This window comes from Trachypithecus francoisi, unplaced genomic scaffold, assembly GCF_009764315.1.
Source record: "Trachypithecus francoisi isolate TF-2019V2 unplaced genomic scaffold, Tfra_2.0 Lachesis_group20, whole genome shotgun sequence".
NCBI lineage: Eukaryota > Metazoa > Chordata > Mammalia > Primates > Cercopithecidae > Trachypithecus > Trachypithecus francoisi.
This window is the reverse complement of record NW_022681466.1, coordinates 15,296,978-15,313,892: the sequence shown is the minus strand read 5'-3', so window position 1 is coordinate 15,313,892 and position 16,915 is coordinate 15,296,978. Positions and strand designations below refer to the sequence as shown.

General features: G+C 52.1%; 1 protein-coding gene across 3 annotated transcripts in view; it reads right to left on the bottom strand.

The window, feature by feature from the left end:
• Window positions 1-328: 328 nt before the first annotated feature.
• The window catches only part of DCAKD (dephospho-CoA kinase domain containing), a 30,803-nt gene continuing 14,216 nt past the window's right edge, over window positions 329-16,915 (bottom strand). Inside the window, exons 1-5 of one of the 3 annotated variants that reach the window (XM_033182705.1) lie at window positions 13,641-13,646; window positions 11,822-12,052; window positions 11,234-11,437; window positions 7,047-7,134; window positions 329-1,652 (exon numbers count right to left, since the gene is read on the bottom strand). In XM_033182705.1, coding sequence (XP_033038596.1) covers window positions 1,361-1,652; window positions 7,047-7,134; window positions 11,234-11,437; window positions 11,822-11,933 — 696 coding nt within the window. In that variant the 5' untranslated portion in view covers window positions 11,934-12,052; window positions 13,641-13,646 and the 3' untranslated portion in view covers window positions 329-1,360. Of the gene's footprint in view, window positions 1,653-7,046; window positions 7,135-11,233; window positions 11,438-11,821; window positions 12,053-13,640; window positions 13,647-16,915 lie in introns of those variants that run through there. The other 2 variants (XM_033182704.1, XM_033182706.1) reach the window with 2 other exon arrangements.

The following is a 16,915-nucleotide window of genomic DNA, read 5'->3' as shown; positions in this document are numbered from 1 at the left end:
GCACTAAGTATGGCCACCACAGCATTTGCATCCGTCACACTCATTTCTAGCCTTAATAGGCTTCTGGCTGCAGGCTCAACACATCAGCAGGTCTGCAGGCTCTGGCAGGGAAGGCTGATGTCTGCGCTGGTCTAATTGGGTTGGGGAAGGCAGATGGGGAGGCAGGGCAAGAAGGTGTGAAGCTGCCCCAGCCCCTCTATCCACCTCACAAAGGTACCTGGGGCCTGGCTGCAGTCCTCCTGGGACCCAGGGAGAAGCCTGATGGTGAGTGGGCTCCGGGAGGACTCCAGTCTGGTGTGGGAAGAAGCCAAGTATGGGAACCTTGGTTGGTCTGGGGCATTTCAGATCAACACACTTTATTAAACACCAACAGCGGGCCAGGCTCTGCACTAAGAACACAGAGATGAGTAAGACACTGTCCCTGTCCCCTGAGGGCTTACAGTCTAGTAGGAAAAACCAGGCAACTTTTGGCTAATTACTGTACTGTTGGATTAAGGTGAAACGTTGAGGGGGAGTTGGTATCCTAGACCACCTAACCCAGCCTGGGGCTTCAGACAGTGCCTGAACTGAGAGCTAGTTGTATGTTTAAAAAAAAAAAAAAAGAGAGTGAGAAAAAGAAATAAAGAAAATAAAAGGTATCCCAGACCAGGAGCAGCAGGTTGAAGGCACAGAGGCAAGAAATAGCAAGCATGGTGTATATGGAGTACCAAGAGGTCCAGGTGAGGAGTAGGGGTGGGAGGCAATGAGCAGGATGTGAAAGCGCTGCACAAACCCTACATGGGGAGAGGGGTCTCCCAGAAGAAGCTGGCCCTGCCTGCTACAGTATTACCCACGAGAGAATCCTTGCTGCGTGCTGGCCGGGAGCTCAACCTAGGGGAAGGCCTTGTTGACTCTGTTTGAACATGGAAACCCTTGGTCCAACATGATTTTCCGTGGTCCACTGAGGAGGTTTAAGCCATAATGGGGTAGGTGCTCAGAGAGGGTTCCAGCCCAGTGAACCCTTTGCCTCCCAGCCCTGAGGAGGGTCACAGAGCCAGTATTCCCTACCCCCGCCCACAGAAATGTATAGCAGTCTCTGACTGCTGCTTTCACGTACCATCAGAGTTGCTGTTCTGTAGGTGGTGCTTGGGGAAGGTGGGAAGGAGAGCAGGCTGTTTCTTGACCTCAAATAGGATACACTCCAAAGAAGGGGTGGCTTGGTGCAGAGGCCCAGCCCCAATTCAGAGAGCCCGTGTTTGTGTGTGTGCGGGTGGGTGGGGGGTGGGTGGGTGTGGAGGGGGCTGGGAGGAAACAGGATGTGTTACCTGGCTTCAGCCTCCAAGGAGACAGAGGCCTGGGGCTCCCTGCCTTGAGTGCCTCGCTAGGCGTAAGGCAGAAGGTAGTGGGTGAGCAGGTAGAGGAGGCTGGCAATGGCAGCGAGCCCTGTGAGGACCCCCAGCCTTAGAGGCAGGTACTCCAGGGAGCGTTCCAACTCGGCATGCAAGAGGATGACCTGGCGTTTGGTGACGCTCCACTCGCCTGAGTTGTCTAGGACATGGCGGGCCATGCGGGCCTTGTCTGTCAGGGGCAGCTGGGCATTGATGCGGGCCTCTGCGTCCTTGCGGTTCAGGCTGTTCCGCCGCATCAGCCGCGCCAGCTGTGTGTCCCGGTCACTAAGGACAGGGCAAAAGAGCACTGTAGGTCCTGCCTCCCTCTCACCCCAAGTTACAGGGGTAGGCAGCCCTGCCAGGCCCAGCCTGGAGCAAAGAGTATGGGGACGGGATCTTCCCTCCAGCCCTATCCTGCTCTGGGCTACTCAGGGTCCCACAGCCAGGGAGGGAGGCCTGGAAGCTCACTGGCTGCCACCCACCCCACTCCACTCACTGCGAGGACTCCAGAGCTCTATGGGCTACCAAAACCCCTTAATACAAACAAGGAGGGGAACTCTGGCCACAGGTTGTTTTGTTTTTGTTTTTGTTTTTGTTTTTATTTTTTTTTTTGCCATCTGGGGTCTCTTTGCTTTGCTACTAGACCTGAGATTCCCCAGTCATAAAGTGGGAAGATTTCATCACCCGGAACCGGCTACATCCTGGATCCCTGGATGGGTGACCTTTACTGAAAGGCCTATGCCTGTGAGCTAGACGCTTCCTGCGGTTCCCCTGGGGGCCTGGGCCTGCAGTATCAAAAATATCTCCTTGGGCCATCACAAAGACCCCTCTCCTTGCTGCTACACCCCTCCCCTGAACATTTAGAGTAAAAGGACTGTGCTGAGATGGTATCTGTTGTGCTTAATGCCACTGATCATGTGGGACAGACAAGCCCAAGGTGCTTCAAAGAGGATCAAGGACATGAGAATTGGTCCCCTTTAGTTGTGGGACAGGATTCAGCACTGCAGATTAGGTTGGACAATACCAAGTCTCCCAACTCCAAGAGAAATTTAAAGAATACCTCCTTCACCCACCCTGAGGTCACCATCTGGGTCCTTCCTCAGGAAACTCCCTCTCTTGCCTTGGGCTACAGTCAGTCCTCCGAGCAGGGTTATCTCTAACACCCCTCTAGCTCTAAGAGCTACTTCAGCCCCTCAATGAGGACACGAGCAGAAAGGGTTGCAGCAGCTGTTTTCTACCATTTGGGGTCTTTCTGCCGTGTCACTAGGCCTGAGTTTTCCCAGTTATAAAACGGAAGGGTTTGATCACTACAGTTTGGTTCCTTCTTTTTTTTTTTTTTCTGAGACAGAATCTCACTCTGTTGCCCAGGCTGGAGTGTAGTGGCATGATCTTGGCTCACTGCAACCTCTACCCTCTGGGTTCAAATGATTCTCCTGCCTCAGCCTCCTGAGTAGCAGGGATTACCGGCATGTGCCACCACGCCCAGCTAATTTTTGTATTTTGTTTTTTTGTTTTTGAGATGGAGTCTCGCTTGCCTAGGCTGGAGTGCAGTGGCATAATCTCTGCTCACTGTAGCCTCTGCCTCCTGGGTTCAAGAGATCTTCCTGCCTCAGCCTCCCAAGTAGCTGGGATTACATGTGTGCAACACCATGCCTGGCTAATTTTTGCATTTTTAGTAGAGATAGGGTTTCACCATGTTGGCCATCCTGACCTCAGGTGATCCACCTGCATCGGCCTCCCAAAGTGCTGGGATTACAGGCGTGAGCCACTGCACATGGTCTTTTTGTTTGTTTGTTTTTTTAATAAATATAGAGACGATGTCTTGCTGTGTTGCCTACAATGGTCTCAAACTCCTGGGCTCAAGCGATCCTCCCATCTCGGCAGTTTGGTCCCTTCTTAGGGATTCTGGGAAGCAGACCAAGTGAGGCCAGAAACAAGTGCAGCCACTCGCCATGAAAATGAACTACACAGGCCGGGCGCAGTGGCTCAAGCCTGTAATCCCAGCACTTTGGGAGGCCGAGACGGGCGGATCACAAGGTCAGGAGATCGAGACCATCCTGGCGAACACAGTGAAACCCCGTCTCTACTAAAAATACAAAAAACTAGCCGGACGAGGTGGCGGGCGCCTGTAGTCACAGCTACTCAGGAGGCTGAGGCAGGAGAATGGCGGGAACCCGGGAGGCGGAGCTTGCAGTGAGCTGAGATCCGGCCACTGCACTCCAGCCTGGGCGACAGAGCAAGACTCTGCCTCAAAAAAAAAAAAAAAAAAAAAAAAAAAGAAAATGAACTACACAAGCTACAGATTTCCTCTGTTATGGGTTCAGTGTACTGTTGCCATTGTGGGGCCAATACCTGCCTGGCTGAGAACAACTAAATCCAGCCTTCATCAGGGAGACCACATATCTGTGGGTGGGAGAATCTGGTGTGAGAATGGAGATGGCCTGGGGCTCCCAGTAGGTGTACATCTTCCTGAAGGTGTAGCCCAGACCACAGAGCCTCCTGGATGTGGGGCAGCACCTCCAACAGCCCTTCCTGGGGCTCAGAAATGGTCCCATCCTAGTTAGTCTAAGGCTTGGTACAATTTGTGGTAATAGGATTTTTACCCACTTATTCCACAATCGACAAATTTTTCAAAAACATGAAATTGGCTGGGCACAGTGGCTCATGCCTATAATCCCAGCACTTTGGGAGGCCAAGGAGGAGGATCACTGAACCCAGGAGCTTGAGACCAGCCTGGGCCACACAGCAAGACCCAATCTCTACAAAAAATAAAAAATTAGTCAAGTGTGATGATGCATGCTTGCAATTCCAGCTACTCAAGAGGCTGAGGTGGGAGGACTTCTTGAGCCCAGGAGGTTGAGGCTGTAGTAAGCTGTGGTCGTACCACTGCACTCCAGCCTGAGTGACAGAGTGACACTCTGTCTTAAAAAAAAAAGGAAACAGCATGAAATAATGTTTTGGTACAATCACACTTTGGGAGATGTCCTCAGTAACTTCAAATGCATCAGGGGTAGTCTTTCAGTTGAAGAAATCCACAAGGGAGTCCTTATTTTTATAAAGCCTAGATCCCTTTGGTGAAAAGCATCACCACCTCTCTGGCATCTCTCGAGTTATACACCCATACCCACTGAAAGCAGGGCATGAGTGGCACCCAGGACTCTGGCAAAGGCTCCTCTGGCTGGTGAGTGGGGCTGAAGGTTTCCTGGAGAGCACACATGATCAACAAAGCCCCACTCACCCACCAAAACCCATGGCCACCTCTGCTCTAGGCAAACAGACCAACCTCAAAGAAAAGCACAGGAAGGGCCAGGCACAGTGGCTTATGCCTGTAATCCCAGCACTTTGGGAGGCTGAGGCAGGAGGATCACGAGGACAGGAGTTCAAGACCAGCCTGACCAACATGGTGAAACCCCGTCTCTACTAAAAATACAAAATTTAGCCGGGCATGGTGGCATGTGCCTGTAATCCCAGCTACTCAGGAGGCTGAGGCAGGAGAATCACTTGAACCTGGGAGGCAGAGATTGCAGTGAGCTGAGATCACGCCACTGCACTCCAGCCTGGGTGACAGAGTGAGACTCCAGCTCAAAAAAAAAAAGCAAAGCACAGCAAGGACAAACAGCCAGAGGTGGGCGCAGGGTCATTGGGCGACTGCACATGCAGGTGTCGGCCCCTGCTCTGTCTGTCTTCTCATCTACACTCTAAGATCCTTTTTCTTTTATTTTTTTGAGATGGAGTCTCGCTCTGTCGCCTAGACTGGAGTGCAGTGGTGCAATCTCAGCTCACGGCAAGCTCCGCCTCCCAGGTTCACATCATTCTCCTGCCTCATCCTCCCGAATAGCTGGGACTACAGGCACCCACCATCATGCTCAGCTAATTTTTTTTTGCATTTTTAGTAGAGACGGGGTTTCACTGTGTTAGCCAGGATGGTCATGATCTCCTGACCTCATAATCCGCCCACCTTGGCCTCCCAAAGTGCTGGGATTACAGGCGTGAGCCACCGCGCTCGGCCTTTGTGTTTCTTTCTTTTTTTTTTTTGAGACAGGGTTTCATTCTTGTTGCCCAGGCTGGAGTGCAATGGCGCGATCTTGGCTCACTGCAACCTCCATCTCCTGGGTTCGAGCGATTATCCTACCTCAGCCTCCCGAGTAGCTGGGATTACAGGCACGCACCACCATGCCTGGCTAATTTTTGTATTTTTAGTAGAGACGGGGTTTCTCCATGTTGGTCAGGCTGGTCTTGAGCTCCTGACCTCAGGTGATCCACCTGCCTTGGCCTCCCAAAGTGCTGGGATTACAGGTGTGAGCCACTGCACCCGGCCTTTTTTTTGAGATGGAGTTTTGCTCGCTCTTGTGGCGCAGGCTGGAGTACAATGGTGCAATCTCTGCTCACTGCAACCTCCGCCTCCTGGGTTCAAGCGATTTTCTGGCCTCAGCCTCCCAAGCAGCTGGGATTACAGGTGCCTGCCACAACGTCTGGCTAGTTTTTGTATTTTTAGTAGAGACGGGGTTTCACCATGTTGGCCAGGCTGGTCTCGAACTCCTGACCTCAGGTGATTCACCCACGTTGGCCTCCCAAAGTGGTGGGATTACAGGCGTGAGCCACTGCACCCGGCCTCTAAGATCCTTTAAAAAAAAAAAAGTTTTTATCCCGAGGTACAAAATTCCAATGGTGCTACTGAGGCGAAGAGAATTCCAGGTCTTCGTGGGGTCTGCCTGACCTTAGTTGACAGCCTCACAAACAGGGAATGAAGAACCCAAAGAGGCTGCGGGTTTACTCATGTGAGGCAGCACGGCCCAGTGGGGGAGCTGAGAGGATGCCCGCGTCCCTGCATTGGGCTCAAGGGATTCAGACTGGGCTTTCAATGAGAGCCATGGGGACCCGGGGGAAAGGCAAGGGAATTTTCAGGGCACTGAGTACTCCAGGCTACACCTCCAGTGTGCTGGGAGCCTCCTGTGCCTTAGGCTCTTGAGAGTCAACCTATGCCCAAAATACCGGCAGAGCCAAGTGCCCACCTGTGTGTCTCCTGTCCTTGTGGGTGGCATCCAGGAAGTTTCTGGGTAGCAGAGATACCCTGTGGACTCATCCCCTCTCTCACCCCACTGGGACTCATTTTCCCCCACAGGTTGATCCTCCTCTGTTTGTCAAACCTGGATTCTGGTTGGCTCCATGTCCTGGTGAATTCTGAGAACAAAGCTCCTTCCTCAGCTGGGCTGTGACAGTCCCTTCCACGAAACCTTCTGCTCATAACAAGTGTTGCCAAAGGGTAATCCTGGACACATTCCGTAACTGCCCCCTCTCTAATTTTATCTTCAGTAACTCAGGAATATCAACACCTGTCCTGACCACCTCCCACTGACAGGCAAACTGTGCAAAGTAATAAAAGTGCTACAGGAGGAAGAAGGAGCCACTGAGTAACAGTGGCCCAGGGCGAGGCCAGGCATCTGGGCTGAAGTGCCTGCAATGGCCAGCAGGGGGAGCGCTCCCCAAACACTAGAGAAGCCCGGGGGCCGTCCTTTCCCATACCTGCCCCCAGGATTATCTGCATGAGGCACAAAGGTTGGTTTCTACAGACCCTGGGCACTGCTGCCCAAACCCCCATGCTTCCTGGCCGTCCCATGGGGAAAGGGCAAAGTGCAAAATGATGTGGGCTGTTTCCCAGATACCCCAGTGGTCACTCACCAGTATACTACCACGGTGTGCTTCATGTACTTGAGCAACTTCTTGGTCTCAAACAGCAGGGGGATATCCAGAATCACATAGCGGTATCCTGGGGAGAGGTTGGAAAACCCCCAAGTTCAATTCTGCAAGCACACACTGGGGACTGATGATATGCTGGACCCTACCGTCCAAGGGGCCTTCCAAGGACACACATACCCTGCACACTAGCCGGTTCCAATGCCGTGCAGAGCAGAAGGCTGCAGAAAATAATTTCTGGATGGCTGATCAGGGAAGACCTTGTAGAAGGGCTGTCATTTGTGCTGGCCTTGAAAAGTGGGGGGCAGGTCTTTTGATACTTGAAAATGAGAAGGTGAAGATGAGGATTCCACGAATGAGGACCAGCACAGCACAAAGAGAGGGAGACTCAACTGTGCGGGCTGAAGCAGAGGCCTCAGGCCGTGTGAGGCAACAAGGTGATCAGGGAAGGCACTAAGGGTTTAGTTCACCTTGATCTTAAATCTCAAGTTGTTATTTCTCAGAAAAAACAAACAAACAAACAAAACACCCAAAAGATAGGTTCTCCCCAAAAAGCCTGTTGCAGGCCCAGCTCTGCTGACAAGAGCCAAGGTGGGCTGTCTCTACCAACTCTCCATGAGAGGCTCACATGGGGGCAGCACCAGCAGAAGGAAGCTGCTTCTCCCATCAGAGGCAGACCTACAGCCAGGGTAAGGCCTGGATCTGGAGGCAGAGGGGGCAGTTATGACTAATACTGTATAACACTCCCACAGGGTAAAAGGCACTGGCTGGACCTCCTACTACAAGCCAAGGCCAGTCAAGGGAGGCACCCTCACCCACTGTGAGTGAGCACATCCCTAGGCTGCTGTGGGCTATACGCTTCTCGTTCTTTTTAGGTCAGTGACCCCTGTGCATGGGTACAAAGCTGGGAGGGCTCCGGGATAGCAAGGAGGGTAACGGACAGGGAAATGCTTCTCTGCCCAGAGACCCCTGGCCTGGCTGGGGCAGGAGACTGCACCCTTGGAGCATCCCACTCCAAACACTTCCAAGCACAGAACCAGACACACATCACACCAATTCCAGGGGTGTCATGGGCAACTGGCACTCAAAGTGATGCAAGGACAATAGGGGTAGGGTGGCAATCTCAGCTGCTTGGCTTCCTGTTCCCCAGGACCTGCTGCTCAGTAAGCCCAAGAGAAGCCCACCGTTGAACAAGGGGGTTGAAACCATGGGCTCTGATGATACACCTTGGTTGGTAGTCCCCTGCTTCCCCACCATGGGACCTTGGGCCCCCTTCTGTATAAACCTCATCTGTGTAAATGAGTAAAAAGAATACCTACTTCACAGGATGATAGTAAAGATGAAATGAGCCTTGAATACATGTGAACCACGCAGCACCCTTCACCATTTCCTCACTAGGTGCCCCAAAATGATAGTTACTGCTGCAGGGGGAGGCCAGCAGTGCGGTGTGGCCCCCTAACTTGGAGCAGAAACCAAGACCAGATCCTCTCTGGGTCTCTTATCTCCCTTTCCTGCTCAGCTCCCATCACTTCCTCTCTCCTCGCCGTCCTTTCTCCGGCCCCTCTGGGGAGTACATGGTCAGCTCTTTGGTTCACCAGCAAAGGGCTATTCAGCTGTCACATCCCTCCTGCTTGATAAGCTCTGCAAACCATCCTGACTCTATTAAGACATCCGTCTGCCTACACAGAGAAGTCCCCAACAGCTGGTGATCTTATCTGACGTTTGATTATACCAACTTTGACAGTTGTATTTGTTATACTCATCAGGGAAAAACTGGGACTGCGGAAGCCACAGCTGTCGTCCCCATTTTTCACCTTATCGAGCTGAAAAGAGCTCTCTGGCTTTTATTTAAGTGGTGGTGGTTGGGGAGGCGGGAGGCTGGGTGGATGACACAGTGAAAGAGCTTTGGAGTGGGTGACATTATCCGATGTTTAATTTCAGAAGGGGAGAGCCGGTGCCGCCTGGAAGCCCTGCAGATGCACCGGTAACTGGCCTGGGAGAGAATGCAGAAAGGGCAGGAATGAAAGGCAGATGACTTCGCTCTGGGTGGGGGACAGGAAGGATACTGGTGCAGCATAGGAGGCAGCATAAAGAGTCCAGAGGGAGGACTCTTCTTGAGGGAGGCAGGGAGGAGGCCTGTGGCGCAGTGCTAAGAAGGAGCATACACGTTGGTTCAGCAGGCAAGATGTGGGAGCCAGCTCCAGCCTGGCCGGGAGGGGGTTGGGGTCAGCATCATGGATGTCTGTTGAGTCATCCCTCTTTTGGAGGCAGGTATTGGCCAGAGGGGGATGAGGGTGGGGGAGGTTGCCCACTCAAGGCATGACAGAATAAGGGGCTTGGCCATGGTCACAGTGTAAAAAGCTCCCCCAGCCAGGCACAGTGGCTCAAGCTTGTAATCCCAGATCTTTGGGAGGGCAAGGCAGGCAGATCATGAGGTCAGGAGTTTGAGACTAGCCTGGCCAATATAGTGACCCCATCTCTACTGAAAATACAAAAATTAACCAGGTGTGGTGACATGTGCCTGTAGTCCCAGCCACTCGGGAGGCTGGGGGCAGAAGAATCGCTTGAACCTGGGAAGGAAGGTTGCAGTGAGCCGAGATCGCGCCACTGCACTCCAGCCTGGGTGACACTGCGAGACTCCATCTCAAAAAAAAAAAAAAAAACCTCCCCCATACTCTTGTGGAAGTAAAGTCTCAGTGTAATGACAGAGTGGGGAGACAAGCAGCCAGGCCTTCAACTCGGAGGACCAGGCTGGAGGCCACATGTGCCAAAGGCTGGCAGGCAAATCTCCAGCAGCCCTAGGCCAGCCTTTTGCCAGTTTCCAAGCCACCACCCTCTATTCTCCCTCCCACTTCTCCTGGTGATTGACCCCATCCTGGAAAGTAAGCGTCAGGCCAGCCCTGTGCAATGCTGTCCTGAAGAACACGGCTTAGGCCAGGTGCTGTGGCTCATGCCTGTAATCCCAGCACTTTGGGAGGACAAGGTGGGAGGATTGCTTGAGGCCAGGAGTTTGAGACCACTCTGGCCAGCATAGTGAGACCCCATCTCTAAAAATAAAATAAAATAAAATAAAAAAGAACAGGGCTTGAACCGTGGCATATAGCTTGGAAGAAGGTTCTTGCCAACTGGCCCCAGGCCCCTCCTTTTCAAATACTCCCCTCTTTTCCATCTGGGCATTGCCTGGCTATCCCCACACCTACACCGAACTCTCTATGGAGCCCAAGTGCAGAGGATAGTCCCCACTTAGCACCCTTTCCCCACCCGCCCTGGCCATCTTGGTCCCTCCCCAATTTCCAGTCTACAAACTTGCTTTCCCAGATGGCTCAGCCAGACCCAAACCTGCCCCTGACTGCAGTTTACATGTGTGATAACTGACAGTCACTGACCTGGACCCTCAGTCTTCCTAACATGCTCACGTTGGAATTTTTCTTTTTCTTTCTTTTTTTTTTTTTTTTTGAGATGGAGTCTTGCTTTGTTGCCCAGACAGTCTGAGTACAGGGTACAATCTCGGTTCACTGCAACCTCCGCCTCTCAGGTTAAAGCGATTCTCCTGCCTCAACCTCCCAAGTAGCTGGGATTACAGGTGCACACCACCATGCCCAGCTAATTTTTGTATTTTTAGTAGAGTCAGGGTTTCACCACGTTGGCCAGGCTGGTCTTGAACTCCTGACTGCAAGTGATCTGCCTACCTCGGCCTCCCAAAGTGCTGGGATTACAGGCACGAGCCACTGTACCCAGCCTCATGTTAGATTATTATCCCCGCTGCACAGATGGAAAAATGAGCTGAGGGCTAGATCACTCAATGAGGTCACACAGCTAGAAACTGTCAGGGTTGGGATTTGAACTCAGATCTATGGCTCCATTATTCACCAGCTCTTATTACTCCCATCCCTACTAGAAAAACCAACTTACTTCCTGGGCTCATGGCTGGAAAGCCTCATGTGTCTCTTCTCTTTAAACTGTCAGCCTCCTTAAGAGCTGAGGGCACGTGCTTCTTTCCTCTGGGGCTGGTATGGGGCTCTGCGTGGAGGGGGTGCCAGTAAGCAGTATGAACTCATCAGCTGGGATAACCAGCTCCCCTACCCTGGCCAAACTTTCTGCAGAGGAGAAGGGCCCTGGCCCTGGAAGGAGAGGGTGTTGCCCCCAACCCTGCCCCAGGCCCCGGCACTCACCCCGGAGGAAGTACTTGAAGGTCTCCTTCATCATCTCCTTGCGGATCTCAGGGTGGGTGATGGCGTTGAGCAGCTGCCGCCGGTCAGGTTGGTTAAAGATCAGATCCCCCAGGACCTTGCGATTTATGTCGCCGTTCTCCAGCAAGACCTCAGTGCCGAAGGCCTCTACGATGCGCCGGTGGGCAGGGTATCCTGGCTGCACAACTGTGGCAGGAGGAAAAAGCTGGGTCACTCCCTGGAGCCTCAGGGCCAGCCAGAGGACCTCAGTGACCAGGGGCAAAATGATAGGGGAATTCGGGTGCTTCTTTCGAGTGGAGCAAAAGCAAAATGAGGGGAGAGAAAGCAGTGAATAAGAGCAGAGTGTACATGATCCCTTGTGCTGGTAATGGGGCAGAGCTGGGGGCTTTCTAAAAAGAGAAAAGTAAATAGAAGAGCAGAGAAGGCAAGCATGGGGCAAAGACAGAAGTCAGACCAGGGTCGACAAGAGCCTTCCCCTCCTCTGAGACTTATAAAAAGGGAGGTGTGGCAGTAGGCTGGAAGCACGGGGAGCTGCTGTGCATGGACCTCCAACCTGCCCCTCCAACTCACCATGCCGGGCCATGACATCCACGTCAATCACTGCACAGCCCAGCTGCTGGAACACCTGGATCACTGAGCTCTTGCCTGAGGCAATGCCTCCTGTCAGGCCCACCAGGAACATCTTCCCAGGAAAGATAGCTGTCCGTGAGACTTCGGAGCCAGGAGCCACAGAATCACTGGAGAGCAGGGCAAGTGTGTCCAATGGGGGCGGTTCACCAGAGGAGTGCCAGAAGAACCTGCCTGGGAGAGGCCAGTGGGCCTGATCAGTTTGGGCCAAAATAATTGGGAGAGAGGAGGCAAAGGAAGTAAAGGGAGACAGCTTGGCTGGGTAGGGACATGCCCTGAGCGTGGGGTGCTCTGGAGCCATCTGGAGAGGAGAAACTCTCCAGGAAAGTCCTCCAGTATTCTTTTAAAAATACTCACAAAGAAGGCAAATTGGATCACCTGAGGTCAGGAGTTTGAGGCCAGCCTGGCCAACATGGTGAAACCCCATCTCTACTAAAAATACAAAAACTTACCAAAAAAATTAGCAGCCTGGTGCAGCGGCTCAAGCCTGTAATCCCAGCACTTTGGGAGGCTGAGACGGGTGGATCACGAGGTCAGGAGATCAAGACCATCCTGGCTAACACGGTGAAACCCCGTCTCTACTAAAAAATACAAAAACTGACCGGGCGAGGTGGCAGACGCCTGTGGTCCCAGCTACTTGGGAGGCTGAGGCAGGAGAATGGTGTAAACCCAGGAGGCAGAGCTTGCAGTGAGCCAAGATTGGGCCACTGCACTCCAGACTGGGCAACAGAGCAAGACTCCGTCTCAAAAAAATTTATTTTTATTAATAAATTAGCCGGGCGTAGTGGCAGGCACCTGTAGTCCCAGCTACTCAAGAGGCTAAGTCAGGAGAATGGCGTGAACCCAGGAGGTGGAGCTTGCAGTGAGCTGAGATTGAGCCACTGCACTCCAGCCTGGGCGACTGAGCGAGACTCCGCCTCAAAAAAACCAAAAAATACAAAAATACAAAAATTAGCTGGGTGTGGTGGCGTGCACCTAGAATTCCAGTTACTCAGAAGGCTGAGGCAAGAGGATCACTTGAACCTCGGAGGTGGAGGTTGCAGTAAGCTGAGATCCTGCCACTGCACTCCAGCCCGGGTGACAGAGCCAGATTCCTTCTCAAAAAAAAAAAAAAAAAGGCAAACGAACAGTATAAATTCAGCAATCAAAATGCTGAACAGGCAGGGCAAGTTCGGATGCTGTTAGGCAGCATGCTTTCTGGACAAGGCGGGAACTTGTTGGAAGTCAACTTCCTAGAGGAAGGAGACACCTGTCTCTCTCTGTGATGGACCCATGGCACTCTTCAGATATCCACAGGTCCCCCTGATCTTTATTTTCTAGTCTAGGAGACTGAGGTTCAAAGGGAAGAAATGGCCTGCCTGCAGCCATCCACAGAAGTTGCAGGAGAGACCACAAATAGAGTTCAGGTGCTTGGGCCCTCTTTTGCTCCAAAGCCTCCTCCCCACAGACGGTCCCATGGATCACTTCCCCTTCAATGCCAGCACAAGGACTGCCTGGGTGGCTGGTCTAGGTGGAGACGCACAATCCTCTTCTTCAACCCAGAAGTGGCCTAGATGGGGAACTGAGCCGCAAGCAGTGGCTCGGCAGCCACTAAGACTGAGGTTTAGAAAAGTACCAGTCTTGCCAAGAAGGAATGTGAGGGAAAGACCAGGAGGCTGGGCGATGCTGGGGGTGTGACTTTGAGCTGGCGTCGTGGTTCGTGGCTCCCTCAAACCAAGAAGCAGCAGCACAGCACAAAGGTTGGGGCATGGCTTCTTCACACCCAGCTCCTCCACTCACATGTGCTGCAACCCCGGTCAAGCTGCTTGCCTCCCTGAACCTCAGTTTTCTCATCCATAAAATGAGGTTTTATGGATCATAAGACTGCCTTGGCTGGGCGCGGTGGCTCACGCCTGTAATCCCAGCACTTCAGGAGGCTGAGGCAGGCAGATCACGAGGTCAGGAGATGGAGACCATCCTGGCTAACATGGTGAAACCCCGTCTCTACTAAAAATACAAAAAGTTAACCGGGTGTGGTGGCACGCGCCTGTAGTCCCAGCTGCTCGGGAGGCTGAAGCAGGAGAATCGCTTGAACCCAGGAGGTGGAGGTTGCAGTAAGCCGAGATCACGCCATTGCGCTCCAGCCTGGGCAACAGAGCAAGACTCCGTCTCAAAAAGAAAGAAAGAAAGAAAAAAAGCCAGGCACAGGGGCTCAAGCCTGTAATCCCAACACTTTGGGAGGCCGAGATGGGCGATTGCTTGAGCTCAGGAATTTGAGACCAGCCTGGGTAACGTGGTGAAACCTCATCTCTACTAAACATAGAAAAATTAGCTGGGTGTGGTGGCAGGTGCCTGTAATCCCAGCTACTCGAGAGGCTGAGGCAGGAGAACTGCTTGAACTCAGGAGGCAGAGGTTGCAGTAAGCAGAGATCTCACCCTTGCACTCAAGCCTGGGTGACAGAGCGAGACTCCGTTAAAAAAAAAAAAAAAAAAAATGGCTCGGAGTGGTAGCTCAAGTCTGTAATCCCAGCACTTTGGGAGGCCAAGGCGGGCAGATTACCTGAGGTCAGGAGTTTGAGACCAGCCTGGCCAACATGGCGAAACCCCATCTCTACTAAAAATACAAAAATTAGCTGACTGAGGTGGCACGCACCTGTAATCCCAGCTACTTGGGAGGCTGAGGCAGGAGAATTGCTTGAACCTGGGAGGCGGAGGTTGCAGTGAGCCAATATCACTCCCCTGCGCTCCAGCCTGGGTGACAGAGACTCCATCTCAAAAAAAATAAAGACTGCCTCATAGGGCTGTTGTGCAGACTGAATGAGAAAATGCATATGCAGGCTGGGCACGGTGGCTCACGCCTGTAATCCCAGCACTTTGGGAGGCCACAGTGGGTGGATCACCTGAGGTCAGGAGTTCAAGACCAGCCTGGCCAAGATGGTGAAACCCCATCTCAACTAAAAATACAAAAATTAGCTGGGCATGGTAGTGGGCGCCTGTAATCCCAGCTACTTAAGAGCCTGAAGCACGAGAATCGCTTGAACCTGGGAGGTGGAGGTTGCAGTGAGCCGAGATCATGCCCCTGCACTCCAGCCTGGGTGACAGAGCGAGACTCTGTCTCAGAGAAAAAAAAAAAGAAAAAGAAAATGCATCTGCAGTCCATGGAATGTTGCTTGACAAATGCTAAATGTTCCAAAAATGGAAGTGAGGATAGTGATACAGGGTGAAAAGTAGGAGTTACAGTTATAGTGGGCGATCGCTTGAGCTCAGGAGTTTGAGACCAGCCTGGGTAATGTGGTGAAACCTCATCTCTACTAAACACAGAAAAATTAGCTGGGTGTGGTGGCAGGTGCCTGTAATCCCAGCTACTCGAGAGGCTGAGGCAGGAGAACTGCTTGAACTCAGGAGGCAGAGGTTTGTAAGGCATAGAAAGAAAAAAAAAAAGACTTTCATGAAATCATGTCCCTATTCCTCCAACCTCAGACTATCACACCGTAGACTTTTAAAAAGTCATGGTGCATTTTCTGGAGTAAATGAGGTTACCATGTCGTGGACTTTGTTCCCAGGCTGGAAGCAATTAAATCAAAGGCCAGGTCTCTCCCACCCTTCCTTCAGCCTCAAATCACTTCTCCAGGACTGTGAAATCTGTCAAAGGACTTTTTTTGTTGCTGTTAAGCAGCAGATTTACTGTCCTAATTATACTTTGCTTGAGCTTACACTGAAATGAGTTTGCCTCCCGTGAGGACGCACCAAATAACAGGGGAGGCAGCAGCTTGGATGTGGCTGAGTTGGTGCCTGGCTTGGGGCAGCAGGGGACCAACCTAGAAATTGAAATCTGCCACTGCTCATTTTCACCCCGGAAAACCAGAGGTGGAGAGAGGAAACTATCCACCACGGAGTCATCATCCAAAGGGACAGACCTAGCTACATTATTCAACTATTTAACAATCATTTATAGGCCATGCACGGTGCTCACGCCTGTAATCCCAGTGCTTTGGGAGGCTGAGGCAGGAGGATTGCTTGAGACCAGGAGTTCGAGGCCAGCCTGGGCAACATAGCAAGGCTCTCTCTCTCTATTAAAAACAATAATTTCTCCTCAATCTCTCTGAGGCTGGTGATCTCCCTCCAGGTCACAAAAAGGACAGGGTTCAGTTGTAAAAACAAACAAACAAAACAAACAAACAAAATGTCAGCCACTCAGCTGAAGTTTTCAAACAGAAAATCTAGAAATAACTTTTTTTTTTTTGAGATGGAATTTCACTCTTGTTGTTGCCCACATTGGAGTGCAATGGTGCATCTCAGCTCACTGCAACCTCTGCCTCTCGGGTACAAGCGATTCTCCTGCCTCAGACTCCCAAGTAGTTGGGATTACAGGCAGCCGCCACCATGCCCAGTTAGTTTTTCTATTTTTAGTAGAGATGGGGTTTCACCATGTTGGCCATGGCTGGTCTCGAACTCCTGACCTCAGGCGATCCACCCACCTCAGCCTCCCAAAGTACTGGGATTACAGCCGTGAACCACCATGTCCAGCCTCAAGAGCCTTTTTTTTTTTAGACGGAGTCTTGCTCTGTCGCCCAGGTTGGAGCACAGTGGCGCAATCTCAGTTCATTGCAAGCTCCGCCTCCTGGGTTCATGCCATTCTCCTGCCTCAACCTCCCGACTAGCTGGGACTACAGGCACCGCCACCATGCTCGGCAATTTTTTTTGTATTTTTAGTAGAGACAGGGTTTCACCAGGTTAGCCAGGATGGTCTCGATCTCCTGACCTCGTGATCCACCCGCCTCGGCCTCCCAAAGTGCTGGGATTACAGGGGTGAGCCACTGTGCCTGGCCGGCAAGAGTTTTTTTAATCCCCACCCTACTGTTGTCCCTAAAGTAATGACAGTCTGTTTCTCTCCACCAAAGCCCAGTCTGGAGGAATGGGAATGGGACTTCAGACTAGGCCAGGACTAGTGAACAGGCAAGGGCCAGGTTTCCACAGGGCCCTGATGTCTCGTCTCTGCAAGCAAGCGACAGTTACTAGGTCATCCAACCTTGCCAGGTTCAGCTGAAGGAGCTGGAA